This window comes from Plasmopara halstedii (assembly GCF_900000015.1).
Source record: "Plasmopara halstedii genome assembly, contig: Scaffold_291, whole genome shotgun sequence".
Taxonomy (NCBI): Eukaryota; Oomycota; class Peronosporomycetes; order Peronosporales; family Peronosporaceae; genus Plasmopara; species Plasmopara halstedii.
This window is the reverse complement of record NW_020187212.1, coordinates 152,463-170,425: the sequence shown is the minus strand read 5'-3', so window position 1 is coordinate 170,425 and position 17,963 is coordinate 152,463. Positions and strand designations below refer to the sequence as shown.

General features: G+C 46.2%; 8 protein-coding genes across 8 annotated transcripts; 5 read left to right on the top strand and 3 right to left on the bottom strand.

The window, feature by feature from the left end:
• Positions 1–1,349: 1,349 nt before the first annotated feature.
• Positions 1,350–2,612, top strand: PHALS_05757 (udpsugar transporter; the record flags this gene model as incomplete). The annotated part of the gene is made up of 1 exon (XM_024723052.1): positions 1,350–2,612. One exon carries the CDS (start codon positions 1,350–1,352, stop codon positions 2,610–2,612), a length of 1,263 nt encoding a protein of 420 aa, XP_024574067.1.
• A 186-nt stretch (positions 2,613–2,798) lies between these two features.
• PHALS_05756 (uncharacterized protein) lies at positions 2,799–5,082 on the top strand (the record flags this gene model as incomplete). The annotated part of the gene is made up of 5 exons (XM_024723051.1): positions 2,799–3,015; positions 3,234–4,270; positions 4,354–4,374; positions 4,448–4,801; positions 4,867–5,082. The coding sequence occupies 5 exons, from the start codon at positions 2,799–2,801 to the stop codon at positions 5,080–5,082; spliced, it is 1,845 nt and encodes a 614-aa protein (XP_024574066.1).
• A 270-nt stretch (positions 5,083–5,352) lies between these two features.
• PHALS_05755 (GATS-like ACT domain) lies at positions 5,353–6,851 on the bottom strand (the record flags this gene model as incomplete). Its single annotated transcript, XM_024723050.1, has 7 exons — positions 5,353–5,801; positions 5,857–5,977; positions 6,044–6,241; positions 6,314–6,364; positions 6,431–6,599; positions 6,685–6,748; positions 6,806–6,851. The coding sequence occupies 7 exons, from the start codon at positions 6,849–6,851 to the stop codon at positions 5,353–5,355; spliced, it is 1,098 nt and encodes a 365-aa protein (XP_024574065.1).
• Positions 6,852–7,065: 214 nt separating this feature from the next.
• PHALS_05754 (uncharacterized protein) lies at positions 7,066–9,439 on the top strand (the record flags this gene model as incomplete). Its single annotated transcript, XM_024723049.1, has 3 exons — positions 7,066–7,070; positions 7,463–7,469; positions 7,556–9,439. 3 exons carry the CDS (start codon positions 7,066–7,068, stop codon positions 9,437–9,439), a joined length of 1,896 nt encoding a protein of 631 aa, XP_024574064.1.
• A 172-nt stretch (positions 9,440–9,611) lies between these two features.
• On the bottom strand, positions 9,612–10,510 carry PHALS_05753 (vacuolar protein sorting-associated protein 29; the record flags this gene model as incomplete). The annotated part of the gene is made up of 6 exons (XM_024723047.1): positions 9,612–9,810; positions 9,874–9,911; positions 9,981–10,100; positions 10,157–10,273; positions 10,341–10,415; positions 10,490–10,510. The coding sequence occupies 6 exons, from the start codon at positions 10,508–10,510 to the stop codon at positions 9,612–9,614; spliced, it is 570 nt and encodes a 189-aa protein (XP_024574063.1).
• Positions 10,511–10,686: 176 nt separating this feature from the next.
• On the top strand, positions 10,687–11,799 carry PHALS_05752 (udp-n-acetylglucosamine transporter; the record flags this gene model as incomplete). The annotated part of the gene is made up of 1 exon (XM_024723046.1): positions 10,687–11,799. One exon carries the CDS (start codon positions 10,687–10,689, stop codon positions 11,797–11,799), a length of 1,113 nt encoding a protein of 370 aa, XP_024574062.1.
• A 40-nt stretch (positions 11,800–11,839) lies between these two features.
• On the bottom strand, positions 11,840–13,260 carry PHALS_05751 (protein phosphatase; the record flags this gene model as incomplete). Its single annotated transcript, XM_024723045.1, has 6 exons — positions 11,840–12,168; positions 12,233–12,298; positions 12,360–12,664; positions 12,735–12,940; positions 13,006–13,098; positions 13,177–13,260. The coding sequence occupies 6 exons, from the start codon at positions 13,258–13,260 to the stop codon at positions 11,840–11,842; spliced, it is 1,083 nt and encodes a 360-aa protein (XP_024574061.1).
• Positions 13,261–14,555: 1,295 nt separating this feature from the next.
• PHALS_05750 (uncharacterized protein) lies at positions 14,556–14,753 on the top strand (the record flags this gene model as incomplete). Its single annotated transcript, XM_024723044.1, has 2 exons — positions 14,556–14,602; positions 14,651–14,753. 2 exons carry the CDS (start codon positions 14,556–14,558, stop codon positions 14,751–14,753), a joined length of 150 nt encoding a protein of 49 aa, XP_024574060.1.
• Between the last annotated feature and the right edge of the window lie 3,210 nt (positions 14,754–17,963).

Below are 17,963 nucleotides of genomic sequence, written 5' to 3'. Positions count from 1 at the left end.
GCAGCTTCAAGCTGCCGCCTCTGAGCCCCGTCGAGGTCATTGGTGATTACACCACGTTTTTCGGTTGACGAGAAGTCAGGGAACACACATGGGAGCAGGGATCGTATCACGCTGCTGGTGCAGCTCGCCTTCCTTGTCATCCCATGTCGGAAAGGGGTGTCAGACTCGTAGTCGACCAACCCCACATCCTCATCTAGGTCGTTCGTAACTGACAGCGTGCGAAGCGCGACGCTTGTGCTCATTGAGCCTAGGATATACACCCATCGGTGCTGCGGACGCACTGTCAGACGTTGCACCGAGGGAGACGAAGTTGGGCTCTGCCCGTGCTCACCGTCAGATCCAGCGAGACTTGGATATTTTGGTGTCAACGACACAGGGGTCATTGAGCAAGGAAGCCGTTTCGATGAGTTGCAGTGCCTAGCGGACACGCAAGGCAATAATCGATTGGAACTGTAAATCTTAATGGGGGAGGGTGTAACGGGTTTACACGAACCCTGATAACAGGGGGGTGCGTGTGTAACACGAGATGTGCATGATGTCACCACACCCAAACAAGAATACGGTACAGGGCTAGGTAGCCAGCAGTTATGCATGTATATAGATTTTACTATATATATTTAGTGATTTTAGGAAAATCTAAACTTTTAAAATTAGGATAAAAAATCAGTTTCGAATCTGAAGCGAAGATAGCCTTTGGAAGGCAATAAATACTCTTGGAGTAAGCGGATTGCGATCCGCTAACTCATACTTGGTTCTTGTAAAGAACAAAAGGTCGGTGACCTAAAGTACGTTTCCTCAAGCGCTTAGCTACGGCAGCGCTGCAAGTAGCATATTTGATATTTGCTAAGCATTTGTTATTCCAACTCGACCCTGACTGAGATGTAACATTACTTCATTTTGCTGAGATTGAAGATCCTGATGATCACGGACGGCAATCCTTAGTATGCAGCCGACCTTTCTCGCATATTTGGATCGATCTCAAAGCTTGTACAGCGAGAATACCAAGTCGTACTACACACCGTAAGGACCGAAGCATTGTCCACAACCCATGCCACTACTGTGGAGAGGATAGCTTGTGAGCGAATATGGTAGCATGAATATTAAGGAATGGCGTGAGATACGTGTAAAATGGACTACATTTTCAATTTGGTATAGTGCGCAGGTACAATATGGGGTATTTTTTAGGAGCTTATTACACATCTGTAATTTTTACTGTTTAGATGTAGATACTACTTATGAATACTACTTACTACTACTGAATTTGCAAAGTACCGGTATTTGTGTTGCGTTCAGAAACTGGCGTTACGTCGCGACTTAAGAGTACAATATCTCGCTGTTTCGTCGGCAAAATGGAGCTCGGGCGTACAATTGCTGGCATGCTGGTGGTCGCAACCCTCATGTGCTCGGGAAACTTGTGTATTAGTATGTCTAAGCAGGACGGTCAGATCCTGTACAGCAGCACCACCGTTACGCTGCTCATTGAGATGCTTAAGTCGATGGTAATGCTCTCCGTGATCGTCATGACAAAGACATTGCCACCGGCGCATTTCGTGTCCATCGAGGCCTTTTACTACGCTGTGCCTTCCTTTCTCTACACCATTGACAACAACCTCAATTACGTAATATTGCGCTACATAGACGCCGCAACACTCTCGGTGCTCTGGAATCTCAAAATTGTGGTCACTGCTATATTATTTCGCTTCGTCCTAAAGCAACCATTGTCGGAACTTCGCAAAGCTGCAATTGTTTTGTTAGTGTTGGGTGTACTCACGAGTCAGTCGAATCATTTGCGACAGATGCAGGATGCAATGGCTTTAAAAAGCACTAGTGGCAGCGACATGGATACACAAGACGCGGCTGCGGACGAAAACGCCCACGATCTCTTCATTGGTGTCTTACTGGTGCTGGTCGGAGTCATGCTGTCATCATGTGCGAGTGTTTTTACCGAGTGGACATTTAAGCGAAAGTCGAACTGTTCATTTCTATGGCAGAACATGCAAATGTATATCTTTGGCATCCTCTTTAACGCTGTCGGAGTTACTTTGATTGACGGAGAAGAGATTGCGGATCATGGTTTCTTTCATGACTATAGCAACTGGACGCTCGCTGTTGTAGCAGTGAACAGCATTGGTGGTATTGGCATGGGTCTGATTCTAAAATACATGGACAACATTGCTTGCGTCTATTCGCATTCCATGGCGATGATGCTCACAATGCTTTTGTCAACGCTCTTCTTCTCTTTTCATCCGTCACTTGAGTTTGGCTGCGGATTGACCGTGCTTATCATATCAATGTATATATACCACCATCCTCAGGCACTTGCTGACGTATCAGCTATCAATGCTGCGACGTCAACAGGTACAGATCTCAAAAAGCTTGACCTTACAGTCGGAAGTGAAATTACAAATGATAGACAAACAGAGCCAGAGAATCACGATACAGATACATCCTCGATTGCTTCAAGAAGCGAAAATTCATCGTCTGTTAATCCAAGGTCGATGCGTGGGTTGCAATTGAAAAGGACGCAGTATTCGATGCTTCCGGGTGAGTCGGAAGACCTCGAGAGCGCACGCGCCAACGCTAAGGAAATAAACATTTCCGCAAATAAATGAAAAAGACTTTAATGTAATTGTACACCAATATATACCTTAGTGAGTGTAGCCATGTGTCTGAGTATAAATTTATAAGGAGAGAAGCTAGTACCGGTATTAATAATCTGAGTCCAGGGCATCTATTGAGGAAGTCTAGGAAGCTCGCTCGTCGTCTTCTGTCGTTCCCCTCATCCTTGTACCGTCAGGATGATCTCACGCCTGCGTCTGGGCGGTGCTGGAGGTAATGCCAATAATGGAAGTGCTAGCACAAGCACCAGCATTTTTGGTGCCGCCGCGTCGGCCATGAGCAGCATCAGCGGCGGGAGTATTCTTCCAGGCAACAGCTATGTTGAGAGTGCAGCAGCTGCCGCAGCTGCCAACCACGCAGCTAGCTCAAACGCTGCTGGATCTTCAGGAGCTGCAGGTACTTCCTTATCTTTTTGTGAGGATTTACCTCCGGGATGGCGACTGATTAGCAGCCGAAATTCCGGGAGGGACTATTATCTGCACATTGCGTCAGGCCACACACAATGGGACTTGCCCACAGAGGCAGAAACGAAGCGTATGGCCGTGCATGCGACGATATCTAATGTCCTCTTTGAATATTTTGCCTTATATGCTGATAGATCGTGTTGTCCACAGGTCTAGAGACGCCCAACAGCGTCAAAGCAGCGGGTGGAGGATTTTTTGGGGTACAACGCATGGTAGCGCTCGTCAATCAGGCTAATAGGAGTTTGCAGTCGCTTCAAGGAACTACAGCAGTTCAAGGAGGTAAAGCTGGGACGCAGACGAGAGGCTCACAAGATGTCGATCGTGATGGTCAAGTGATTGTGGAAATTTTTGAAAATGAACGTCTTGAAGGAAAGTTGCAGGCTATGGATCCAAAACGTTTCAGTGACCGCCATGCGGCACCTGGTGCAGGGCAAGACGAGAAGCCCGAGGGAGATCTAACTGCTGGTTATGAATGGGTTACAGACTGGGAAATTGATCAAAATTATACTGCAGTGGACCGTGACGGATGGACATATGCCGCTGACTTTGTAGAAATAGTTCGATTGCTTGGGGATGATTTAAGTCACGCTTCACGTCACCCCACGGACGCAGTTCGTCGACGTCGATGGATTCGTTATCGCCAATGTGTAGATGAAAATACACCACAGTCACCGACAGATTCAACCGAAACCAAATCCTTAGCTTCATCAGCGAATTCGACGAACTGGGGTGATACGGCAAGTGGACATGTGAATGATTACGTGCCAGATGATAACGACGATCCATTTATGCGTACAGCTCAGAAGACTCAAACAGGTTTCCGTGTCAACGTCAACTTTGCTCATCGTGGAAAAAAAGACAACACAAAAGATTATCAAAGTATCAGTCTGACCGACGTCATGTGGTTAGTCAATGCACACGATGTGACAAATGCGCCGACAGAAGAATTGATGCGCGAGAAGACTGCAAACTTGGAGGAACAGATTAAGGAAGCCACGTCACGCTCCAAATCGCTGGAAAAGGAATTGCGTACCAAGCACGACAAACAGACGAGGGAATTAACTTTGCAACAGAAAAAATTTGACGCGCTTGTGGCCCAATACAGAAAAATTCAAGCAGAAAATGAGAAGCTTCAAGTGAGTGTATCGGGACACCGCGTCACAGTCGATGCTTTGCGTAAAGAAGCGGTGCGTTGTGAACATTTACAACATCGAACATGACATTTTTGCTGATAAAATATTGCTGGTGTTTGTATTGCTGATTGTGACAGACTGAAAAGGATATGCTTGCGGTGTGTTAATTAATTTTACACAACTCAGAAGTTGTCGACAGAAAGCTTACTTGTATACTTATCATCTCTGCAGAACGAAGAGCAACGAGCGCTTAACGCAGAAACTGCAGCTCAAAATCAGGCACTAGAGGAAAAAGCTAAAGCGCTTGCAACTGCACGTATGCGTTACAAGCGCGACAACAAGCAGCTCGCGGCGGCTGTAGAGGATGCGAAGAAACGCTTAGAACAACACAAAGCTCAAGCCAATATGGACTCGCAAGATCCAGTCGCAAAAGATCTTAAGACAGAAATGGACAAAGTGCGACAGCTACACGCAAAACTGGAGGCAGTTCGCCAACATCGACTTGTTGTTGAGGAGGAGAGTAAGGCACTATTTAACCAAGTGGTGGAAAAGAAGGCTGACCTAAAATTTAAGTCAAAGAAGAAGGTATGGTTTCTCGCCTTGGTCGACTAACTTATGTTTGAGTACTGATGCCATTGTGATCATTCCAGATGGAAACAGCGTTAAGCGAGGTGGATGCAAAGATAAAGACTTTAAAAGAGGAGCAAGCTTCATTGTCGAAGAGTTTGGCGCAAAAACCGGAGGGCGACGCTTTACGCAAAATTAATGCTCGAAGGAACGACATTAGAAGTGAACTTGGCGCTTTGAAGGAACGACGGACAATGCTGCTTGCGGAGAAGCGAAAGCAGGAGGGTGTAGAGCTGTAGAAGCTTCAACTGAAAATTTTCAAGACTTCCTTAGAATTACCTTGTAAGATGGTGTTCATATTAATGTACTGGCGAAGCATTCTGGCTATCAAACTCTCATTGTATATTTCTGGCGAATATCATTGTGCATTTGTCAACAAGATATTTCGAACTCAAGTATTCATTCCAAAACACGCGAGCGACATTTTGAATGTCCCCATTCCTATCGTATGCTTCTCTTCAGCAATAAAATGATTCATTACCTGGGGGCGATTATAAAATCCCATCAACTTATCTCTCGACCCTCGTGATGTCCAAGGATGAACAAAGTGTTTCAATCGCTTCGTCCAACATGCAGTCAAGAACAAAAGTAATGTTCGAGCCAAAGCAGCTCACGTTAAGTACCTGTGCATCCGTACTGCAGCCCGACATGACTGCTACTACACCAGTTTCATCAAAGCCGTATGCACGACCGCTCAGCTTAATCGCACGCCATCGATCAGGTGATATGATCAAAGAGTCCTCCTCAAATGATGACAAACAGCGCTCGTCCATGATGACACTCACCTCCTCAGCGGTCTCGCATAAGCACCAAAAGGACATCTCGCTTAGCCCTTCACGATTACTATTATCATTTGAAGCTGACCCAGATGACAACAAAACTAATCGCGTTAGTCCGTAAGCACTGGCTCGAAGCGTATCCTTTTTTAGTCTAACAAGTACAAGTGATTCCGCGTAAACTGCGAGCCGAGTGAGTTTACCGGATATAAGAAGGGAACAACAGGTCAACGCAACCTGTTAGATATTGGCCATCTCCTAGACGAACAGCGCTTACTAATCCACCAGTCACTTCACCGCTTTCCCCAGCGTCACAGGAATAATTCGGTGGTGCTCGAGCGTTTTCTGCTTCTTTGGCCTATTCTCAGCGTTTCTAATCAATCGATATAATTAAAGCTGCTTAAATCCCAATAGCTCCAAGTACCTCTTTTAATCCGTGCAAGCCCCTGGACAGTTTTAGCTGCAGACATGATATCGCAGTCTTCAGGTGGTGTTCTTGAACAAAAATAACGTCCGTGTCGTATGTACTCATGTTGAGAATACTTATATGATCATCAGCCAGCAGCTTTGACAAGAATCTTACGACACCTGGAAATTCAGCGACCATCGGGCCTAAATGAATCTGCATCAATCACAATAAGTAAAAAGCAATACATTGTTTATAATTATGATCAACGAATTGCAATATTCCCACCTGAATTGCTCGCCACGATTGTGGAGCAACAGTAATCACGTCCATCATTCCCTGTCACATCACATCAAGCACCTTGAGCGTCATGTCGTAAGGTTTTGCTTAAGAATCGTTACAAACCGCATGCTGAAATATGTTGACACCACTAGGATCCATAAACAATGTAGTGCCTTCTCGGTCCGAGACAATGGAAAAGATCTCGGTTTGTTTGGCGCGACACATGTGACTCGCGGTGCGAACACAACCACCCTCGTTCTCATCAAAGCTACAGCCATTGTACAGTAGCAAACTATAGGCAACATTTACAAAGTAAAGATTACTTGACTTTATATGGCAGGTTTTTCAAAGTACGCGCACATTAGCAGCTCACGCACTTAAGCAGTGGCCAGCTGCCGTGGCGAATGTGTTCGGCCGGCACAAACACGACACTTACGAGGCCTGTAAAAGGAAGGAATCAGCACACCTTGTTGCTGCTGTAGCTGTTGACGAACGCACCCGGCAGCAGCGTGGCGTGAAAGTTGGAAGTGGTGACGATATCCATCGTTGGTGGTCGCTATACCTGTTGACTCACTTTTTATGTGTACTTTAAGATGTAGAAAAGAGAAATTGTCCCTCAAGAAAAGCAGTCAAAACATAATCTGTCACATCTGCTTAATTAGCGTTGCATTTGGAGTAAGAGTTTCTAAAAGAAACTTTATTGTCATACTATAAGAACATGATGCATTTCTAATGCCTTTATATATGTCAACCACATTATGACGTGCGTTACATTAATGTACCGCACTTGTACCACATGGGGGGTGTTTGCATTCTAAAGCACGGCTCACTCCTTGTTACTCGACTGTAAGAACAGCTTCGCAGTCAACACAAGGAACAGTTGAAAAGTGTCGCACGCGACTACCACTTTTCGGCTTTCTGATTATTTGCGATTCACTAAGGTTCTCGCTGACAAGGCGAAAATCTTTATCAAAACGCAAAAGAGAGCGTTGGTGGGTGTCTCCGCTACTTGACCCCCCTCGGCTCTGTCATCCTTTGACACTATTTAAGACTTGGTACGAGCAAAGGAGCTGGGGTATTTGTAAGACGCAACGCCATCCTGGATAGATACCCGCATTCACCCGAAATAGACGTGCAAGGCCGTTAATTTACTAGGAAAAAGGTACGTCATGCTGCCTTGAAATCTCGAATTAAATAACGATGTCTATGTAAGACGATTTTGACCGTCGCTTGCATTTTAATGCACAGATGGCGAAGCGGAAATTTGTATCATCCAAGAAAAATGCACCCAGTCGCGCTATATCTAGTAAAGAGGCGGCCCTGCATCGTCGGTCTATTGGCGGAGATGGCGCTGCATCCAGTTCAGGAGACTCTGCAGCCTCTTCTGATGTAGGATCATCCACGCTGCTGTCATCCGAGGATGATCAGGAAGATGATGATGTAGATTCAAGCGCTAATCAGGATGTCACAGTGGAAGTTATGCCAGCCAGTGTAGGCCGCGGCAAGCAGCTCAGATTTCCGGCAGCAATATCGCGTGGAAAAGTGTTGTCAGCTGAGACCGGCGCTACATCCGATGCTGACGATTCAGATGACGAAAGCTTGTTGTCCGTTGCGGAAAGTGACGCTGAAGATCAAAATCATAGTGCGGCTGCAACGGAAGTTGTCGAGCATTCTGTTGTTGCAACGCCTCCTGTTCAAATTGAAGCCTTTTCAGCACCACTTGATCGCACTAGTAGTAAGGAGACAATAACCTACCCAATTAAAGCATCTCGCGCGCGAAAACGACATCGTCCAGACTCAGAGTATTACAAGCAAATGTCTACGTATGTCAGAGACTGTTTGCTCAGCGTACGACACACAGGAAATAGTAATTTGCCACCAAGTGCTTTGCAAAGTGAATGTTTGCTGCAGCATGAAGAGTTTCGGCGAAGACTTGCCACTGGCGATATTCAGCGTGTGACATGGAAAGAACCTCCTTCTGTGGAGCCAAAAAGTCATGAAATTAGAAACGAGACTACTGAAAATTCTTCTTGCGAATCAATAAAATGCAGCAAGTCTAGTAGTCTCAGCAAGTCTAGCAAGCAAAGTAAGTCAAGCAATATTAGTAGAAGCAGCAACAAGAACAGCAGCACGAAGAAGACGTCGATTTCAGACGAGGTCTCCACAACAAATCAGTCGACCACTTTGTTGTCAAATGGATCTGCTAACAACTCACAATCTCCACAGCAGCCTGCAGCTCTAGTTGGACCAAGCCCTCCGATAACATGTGAAGTGTGCAAAAGAAAACTAAGTGAAATAGCTTCAAAGGAAGAGGAAGAGTTGAAAGAAAAGGAGGCCAAGACAAACAATGCTGAAAATGTGAAGCAGCGATCCGATATGGTGATAAAGGAATCTGCTCAAACTATTGCATCAGTGATATCTGCTGGCTACTTTACGATTACATTTACACCTGGTAGTGATGTTCAGAAGTTGCGCCTTGAATCTGCAAAACTAATGGAAGAGGCACGACGACTAAAGCATGAAGGAAACCGTCGTGGTATGAGTGAACGTGGTACTGCTGGTCAGCTCACGCAAGCCAAATATTATTTACGATCAGGTGGCAAGTTTTTTGAGTATGCACTTAAGCTTCAAGAAGTTAAAGTCGCTTACCAGGAAAAGAATGATACTCAGCACGCGCGCTCATTCGGTGAAAATTGCGTAACAACGCTCTCACAAACAACGTCACTAATTGAGAGCACCATTCGCGCATTTCAAAGCGCTGGTAGCATGCGACTTGCTGCTCTAGGGTGCAAGATGGCGTCTGTTGTCCACCTAACCGTCTACCGGCTGCAACACCGCAAACTGCAATCATTTTATTCAGAGCTTTTCACACCTGGACGCTCACCTGAGTCTCGAGAGAATGGCCTTACTCCGCCAATCGATCCAAATAGTAATGTGAACAGCAATAGCAGCAAAGATGCCGCCATACGTAAACATTTGCTGAAAGAAATGGAGCATACGCTTCGCGGTTTTGAAATGTGGCGGCGGTACGAGGCTTGCAAGGTAAATGTGTTGCCACGGGTGGGTAACCCCATGATTTTAGATCTAGCTATTTTCCTTGAGGATCTCGAAGCAGAACTTAACCAGTCTTAGTTAATTAGTTGGTAGTAACGACGAAGTAGAGTACGAAAAGCAGCAACACAAAATTCATACCAGAATAAACTTTCTGGTTATGCTCCCCCACTTAGCACGAAAAAAACTAACATGTACGCCACTCTGGCAAGTGAGGTATTTATTTAACATATCGATCGCTGAAGACCAAAGATTACATTTCCTTGGTAAACTCACTTTTGGAAACGACAACACTGTCGCCCTTGAGCTCGTAAAGAAAAGTGACAACTTTGAGACCCTGCAACGCCATGAGCATAAAGCTCGGTGTCACGTCACTGGTACAGCTGCTGAATGCACCAGTAATAGATCCAGGATTTATAAACCATTTTCCGTGCTCCGTTCGAATGTGTGATCTATTTCGATGTCACAATTAAAGTCATTTCTTTTGAACACACCAGCCCGAATAAATCACTCACACATGGGTGTGTCCGGTAATTAATATATCCACATTCATCTACGCAGCAGGTCAAATCGAAATTACGAGTCACAAGAATTACAGCTTTAGCTAAGACAAATCACGTACTTTTCGTTGTAAGGCGGCGAGACTGTGCTGGTCACCCCAAGGTACGATCTGATGTCCATGACAGAGACCGATTCGGAGCTGGCCAATCGTGATAACTTTTGTCTCAGAGTACATTCCCTCCTACAGTAATACCTTAAGCACGGCTTGGATCGCTTAAATATGCCGAATGCTAGTACCTGGTCGCAATCTCCTGCAACGACATGAACGTTGGGCGCCAGCTTTCGTAGCTCTTCAAACTGCTCCTTCGTCACAAGATTTCCCGTGCATAGAACGTGCTGCATTCGATTGGGAACCTGTTCGAGTCACAGTTAGTGCGTACAAAAAGACTTAAATGCTCATTGCCATAAATGTCAGCAGCACCAGCATCTTTTGAAACTTGTCTGGAATTTCAGACGACCGATTTGGAATGTGGTGGTCCCCAATCACAAGCACCAACTTCAAAAACATCATTTAGGGTATAAAACAATGTCAATTCTGAAAATGAAAGAAGCTTGTTACGCCACGCAGACCTCGCCGAAACCCGACGCCATGTTTCTTCGTTTTCTCTTACAGTATACGAAGCATTGTACTTTTCATGCTGAAGCTGATTGGATAATACGCAAATTCAAAAGTGTTGCAATGCCTTTTCAATAGTCAGCAAGATAGCGGCGAAGTGGTGACACGTAGTACAACACGCCTCGCCAATTTTAATCTCATGAAGATTTCAATGAAGCATTTAAGCTTCATTATGCTCGTACTACAAAATACGGCACTGTCAATAGTGTCCAAGTACTCGCGCGCTAACAACGGACCAAAATACCGTCCAAGTACTGTTGTGCTGCTCGTGGAATTGCTCAAGTTCGTGCTTTGCTGCTTCATGCTGTATAAGATTAAGCGTGGTAACTTGAAAGCTACTATGCTCACACTACAGATTGAGGTGTTTGCTGATAAGAAAGGGCTTACAAAAATGACGGTGCTTGCTTTTCTTTACGCATTGCAAAACATGTTTGCGCTCGTTGCTTACGATTATGTAGACGTGGCGACGTACCAGATTGTGTACCAGCTTAAGATTATTACCACGGCCATGTTCATGATTTTACTGCTGCAACGTCGTTTCAGCGTTGTGCAGTGGTGCGCAATGGTAGCACTTATGGCTGGTGTGGCCATCTGCTCCTATTCACGATTACCGAGTGCTTCGCAGCACTCAGACGAAGCCACGAGTAGCAAGCGCTTCATTGGCGTCTGTATCATGCTTGGACTGGCAGTCAATTCAGGTCTTGCAGCAGCCTACTTTGAGCGCGTCATGAAAGCGCACAAGGGCGTTCAGACGCAGCAAACGATTGACCCGCTCTGGGTGCGAAACTTACAATTATCTGCCATATCCGTTCTCGTCACTTGTTTCGATCTCGTTCGCAACTTTGGTCAAGTGTGGACTTCTGGATTTTTTTACGGCTTTCAACCCGTGGTATTCGCTGTCATTTTTCTGCAGGCAGTCGGTGGACTTACAATCGCTGCCGTCGTCCGCTACTCAGACAACATTGTGAAGAATTTTGGCACGTCCTTCTCTCTTATCTTGTCATGCATCATCTCTAACTATATGTTTGACGAGACGGCTCCACTTTCGTTCTACTTTGGCGTATGTCTTGTGGTTGGATCAGTCTTTGTATATGGCGACAATCGATTTGCTCTCAAACCCGCTGCCAAGAAGGAACATCGATCCATGTCCGAAGATGCGGCAAACGAGATTGTCATAGAAAACAAAAGCATGCAAGTGTTGCACTCTGGGAGCAGAAGCTTCGTTGCGCGATCCGTACAAACTTTTAACGGTTTATGTGTTTAAAGCTAGACTTTAACAGCAATGATATACATTTCATAGACTTTTAGCGAGGTGGAAGCTTCATTGTATTTGTAGTAGGATGAACAGCAGGTAGAACAGACGGACATGAATCCACTGTCGGGATTAAAGCACGTGCTTTGGCGAGTCGCTCCATTAAAACTGGATCCTCGTTAGATTGCCTTGGCACGCCGTCAGGACCAAAGATGTTTCCGCTAACAGCACGAGCACAACGGCCGGTAAAGTCACTGATGGCATTCGCAATTTCGTGAGGACAATCTTCCTGAATTGCGTGTCCTGAAGAATACATTAATCTCATCTCAAACTTGCCCATCATTTGACCTCGCATCAGCTCCGTATCCAAACGATCGGAACCTTAATGGAGTATGGTAGTGAATAAGCAACATCTATTGGTTATGATAACAAAAAAACAGTTTACCGGCAAGGATCAGCACCTTGGCTTCCTTCAAAGATAAAAACTGCTTCGAAAGTCCAAAAAACCAGTCTGAACGGTCGATCAGGATACAATAGCCAGCAAAACGCTTTAAAAGTAAGAAAGCACCTACCATGCCAATACTTGGCACTACTCGCAAGGTCCGTTTTCCAGACTAGCGAGCCATCGTCGAGTTGCTTCAGCTGTGACGGGATTGATACTTCAACAGCTTCCATGTTGCGGACAGTACCGCTATGCAGTGCCCAGTTGATAGCTTCCTTGTGCGAACGAAAACAAGATGGACGTCTCTCAAGAATGGCACCCATGTGCTTTAGCGATGCCATGGCCGTGCCTTCAACAACATCGATTACCATGACGCCCACTAAAGACGGAACCTTGCCCGTTGCAGCAACACGAACGGCAAGTGCACCACCCAGACTACCATCATGCAGCACAGTAGTATCATATAAATGTATTATTCAATATACTCCCGCAGCAGCCATGATACCTGTGACCAACGATGATAATTTGCGGCTCTTTCGAGTTAGCAGCTTCGCCGGTCGTCGGACCTGTCGAAGAGATCACGCGTTGTAGAATATGAAGCGTATCCTGGACTAATGTTTCAATAGATAAGTCTTCGTCGTTCGCCGTTTGCGTATGGCCGTGACCTCGTAAGTCGAAGGCGTGGAGCGTGCAATTTTCTTTCAGCAACGCCTGCGAATGTGTCGATTGTTAAACTCGAATTAGAAGCCTACCTATGTAATTAGGTTTTTCCATACTGTCACTAGACACCAGGTCATGGATGTGTAACCTCCGCCATGAAGCAGCACAACGTGTGGGCCTAGCGAGCCTGCGCGGTAGACACAAAACGTCTTCAAGCAGATTCACAAAGAATATCAGGAAAGACCTTTTAGCACACAAAAGAAAAAAGCGCATTGATGATGACTAACGTCTCCATTTGGCAGCTCCACGTCCTCTTTGAAGTCAAAGTATCTTGCCCAGACGTCGTCATAGTTTGGGCTCAGATCTGTCATATTGTCGTAAGAAAAAAGAAAGGAAACTCAAATTGAGATTCAATAAAATGCAATCTGTTACGCACACAATTTACAGATTAGCAACACCAACACAAAACTGATCTTTTTAATGCTTGCTTCAAGATTTGACGGTCAGAAATGACGCAAGTCCATCATCGATCTGATTGAGCACGATAAAGGTTACGTTGCTTTCTGTGTCCGTATAGCTCACAGCCCACTATTAAATTCGTCTTCTGTGTGGATGCACTTAGGTTCTACTGTAGTTGAGCTGTCTGTACGACTAGCTACAATCTGTTATCGATTTGAAAGTGTAAATGGTGCGATATTTGCATCACCTTCCAGACAAGGACATTATGGCCTCGTGATATGCATACTATTTCTTTTTGAAACTTTTCTGAAGTTAATTTACTGGGTATACGTTTTCACATACATTCAATGGTGCGAAAACACATTTATCGTCAGGAATGTCCATTTTCAGCTTTCTTACTCGTGATCAGATCACACAAGCCCTCTACCGTGCGCAAACTGACGATATTGCGCCGATATGGTCACTAAGCTCGCATATCTCAGCCCGCAGCGCGTGGTCACGACAGTGCAATAGATTTTTTCTAGAAGAATTGAGTGCTCCGGTCGATACACTTTACTTTAAGGGGCAATCAATTTCGTGAAATATACACTCGCAGAGTCAAAATCAGTTATGCTATACTTTTATAGCCTCTCATTAGCCGAAAATCTTACAAGACATCGCTGGTGTCACAACAGAGTTTATAGACGGGTGCGATACGCTGTTCTATGTATTGCTAGCCAGCTCACGAACGGTCATTATGAAGGTTGTGGTGTAAGCCTGGGTGATCGCGTCTTTTGCTTCAGTAGAGGGTAGCACTTGAGAATACCTGTTATCACGTGAGCAGTAAAGTTGGCCTCGCTGTATAAATTGAGCGTAGTTGGCATATCTGTAACGGCACCAGCACGCGTCTTAAGGCACATATTGCAACCGCATTCAAACTCTGTTTGTACGTGCGCTATATGCGTCTGATGCAGCGCCTTGTAAGCCGTGTACGCAATGTCTGGACGTGTTCATCGTGCGTCTCAAGGCCGATTTGCCTTTTTCTGGGGTTGCTTGCGCTCATTGTCGCTTAGTCCATGAATTGCTATAATTCACGACGTCACCGTCGTGAATCGAAGAGGTGATACGTCTAGCGTACGGATCAAATGAATACATGTGCTGCGTTATTAAAAGCTTAGTAAAGCTCTATCGAAGCAACCATCGAATCCAGAATAGAGACCGAGGGGCAATGATTGATCTTCGTTTCCTACTTAAACAATTCGATGCCAATCCCAGGTGATCGAATGTGTAAGTTATCTCGCTTAACTACCGCTTCTCTCGTAGCTTGGACGATGATTCCATCGACTCAGACGCCTACTATAGTCAGGTCTTCTTCTTCTTGCTAGTAGAGTCGACATTCATACCGCAAATGCACTGCATTGGCTAGACTTGTGCAATGGGGTTTCACGTGCCCTGGTATGAAGGGTGTGGGTCACACAAGATCGTATGATCACACAATGATGTGGGTTACACAAGATGGTACGACCACAAAATGATGTGGCTACACTTAAGCAACAAGGCAGTTCGTGGCTGGAACAGTGTAACGGGGTTACACATACCCTTGTATGAAAAAGCGGGTCGCACAATCGTGTGCGACCGTTCATAGGTGTGTATTACACAAGCAAGTGTACTAACACAGTGGTGTGGCTACACCGTAACATGAAGCCATTACGTGGCAGGATGCCAGTAGTAATGCATATTACCATATTAATTAGGTATTATTGAATTAGTATTGGGAAATCCTAGGGTTTTAGATATTGGATGCCGCCGCAACTAAAACAATTAAATACAGTTTTGAATTTAAACAGAACAATGATTGTCATTCATCTTGGTTAAGGTTTTTGATAGTTAGAAATATCGGATTGCGATCCGCTACACTATAACTGGTTCTTGGAAAGAACGTAAGGTCGGTGGCCTTAGGTATGCTTCCTCCAAGCAAAGAGCTACGGTAGCCCCGCTGCACTTGGTACCACTCGTAGTCAATCTACGCCCCAGTCATTACGACCAATCCTCTGTGAGGATGGAGTGATACTCTTATTTGCCCGAGGGCATGCAGAACGGGCTCAATAAGCTGATGCCCCTGCTGGGCCCTGAGGGCGCTGAGCAGATTGATGCGCAAGGGTTCGAGGCCATAAGCGCGCGCTTTGAGGTGTTTTCAAGTTATGAAAATGCTCTGTTGGAGCACTTACAGTAGAATCTGTCATCAGAATGATTCCTTCCGACCCAGGCCGCTCATGGTGAGCGTTAAGACCTCTGTGGGTAGGGATGAAGAGAATCTCCTGCTCTGGATACCATATTGCTGGTATGGCTATGGCATCAGCCATGCTCCAAAACGAGCAATAGCGCTTGACGCTAGCTATCCCCAAGCTCGGGGGTCGAGCGTGAGAATGGGCACTAACGTGCGGCATTCCGGTGGAAGCGGTGTTTTCCTCCTGGAAGGAGCTGATGTGTCAGCTTCTGCGAGTGTTCTCGCCGCTTTATCAGACATATCGGGTCGGATCGCGTTTCCTTGCTGCCCGATAGAGCAAGAAGGAGTTGGTGGACTTTGTCCAAGAATTGGGAGCTCTCATTGCCGGGATATCAGCAGATCCTCTCCTCGAGGTGTTTGCAGTGACCGTCTTTATGGAGGGCCTTCGCACTGGCGTGGCCAGAATGGAAGTCTTCCGTGTGCATCCATCTTCTTTTAGAAAGCAGTGAATGTGGTATCAAATGCCGAATTCAACTTCAAGTAGGCACGACTTGGTTGGAATGCACACCCTCAGACTTCGTCGGGCGGGCCTGAGCCAATGGATCTCAGCAAGCTCAGAAGGAGGAGGATAAGCTACGAGCTGCTGAGCAGCGTGTAAACACCCGTCACCTTCGGACGGGTTGTCCCCTGCGCAAGGCGCGTAAAGATTCGTCGAACCGACGTCCCGCTTCTAACCAATCTGGTTTGACGTGGGGAAACGAGAAAATTCAGTAGGCGCAAGGCACCCTACTGGGGAAGAACTGAGTTCTGTTGAGCCTCAAAGAAGTAGAGGGAATACAAAGCCCAGCCCCAAAGAGCTGCGCGGTCCATAACAAGGAACGTGTGTGCAAGCCGGGCTTGCTCGTAAAAGCGACAGTGAAGGGCTTTGAGAAGCTATGGATAATTCTTATCAATTCTGGTGCGTTGGAAAATTATAATCGACGATCCACGATCGAAGGAAGCCAGCTGTATGCTTAGGCGCTGGAGGCGCGGCTGACTGACACCGTCTCTGTTCGCTTGGTGACGGAGACTTGTGTCACTGTGCCGAGGGTCCCTGTAGACCACGGTGTCAAGTTCCTTGACTTTAATAGCGTAGAATGCTGCTTTGGCTTAGACCTAGATGCAAGATCCTTGGTATGACATGGTTGGAACACCATGAGCCATGGATTGATTGGAGGTCGAAGATCTTGGGCGCTACGCGCACGTCTCCTGGTGGAGCTCTGGTGAGTCATGAACCCACCTCTGCTAGGAAGCAGAAGAGCTATCGGTACTGGCACCGGACCGGAACGGTCAATGTGTTAGATATCGGAGTATCCGAGTTATCAGACACCGAAGGTGTTTCGGACAGGTGTCCCGAGCGTGGCTCGAGGGCTGAACGTGGAGTGGCACATATCCCGCTGAGCACTGCTCACGTCTCGAAGAAGTTGCTGCATGTCAAGATTGGCATGATCGGACGAGGTCCGAGGCATCCTGGGCGAGGCTCTTCTGATGCGCGTGAGTGGCACGTTGTCCACATGATGAAGACTGCGGAAATAGCAACTCTTTATCGGATGTTGTTGTTAACATCAAGGCTCCGATGGAGCAGGGTGTAGGGACACTGGACGATGCTGAGTGCGTGTTCTGACTGGTTTCGACGATACGTAGAACCTATATAGAGAGGAGACGGCGATGCCATATGTTATCTGCAAAACGCAGGGCATTGACCCTGACCCAGGATGCAGCGTGGCTGCCGTAGCTTTGCGCTTGGAGGAAGCGTAATTTAGGTCACCGACCTTTCGTTCTATACTTAGAACAAGTATGAGTTTAGCGGATCGCAATCCGCTTACTTCAAGAGTAATTACAACCTTAACCCAAGGCTAATTAACTCTTCCGCTTGAATCAAAAACCGATTTATTTTTATCTGCGGCCGAACCGCTATTTTTAAATGCATAGATCTTCCTAAATATGTATAGTAAAGTCCAAATACATGTATAACTACTGGCTATCCAGCCCCGTACCGTATTCTTGTTTGGGTGTGGTCGCACCATGCCCATCTGATGTGACACACACACCTGTTACCAGGGCATGTGTAACCCCGTTACACTCTCCCCCATTAAGATTGAGAGCATTTACAGTTCCGATTGATTATTGCCCCAACGAGGCTTGCGTGTCGGTTAGACACTGCTTTGAAACGAAACGACTTCCGTGCTCAATGAGCCCTGTGTTCAATGACACCGAAGTCTCCAAGTCTCGCTGGTTCTGACAGCGAACACGGGCAGAGCCCAACTTCCCTTCCGCACGCGGTGCGATGTCGGACCGTGTGTCCGCGGCATCGAGGGATGCACATCCTAGGCTCGATGAGCACGAGCGTCGCGCTTTGCGCACGCTATT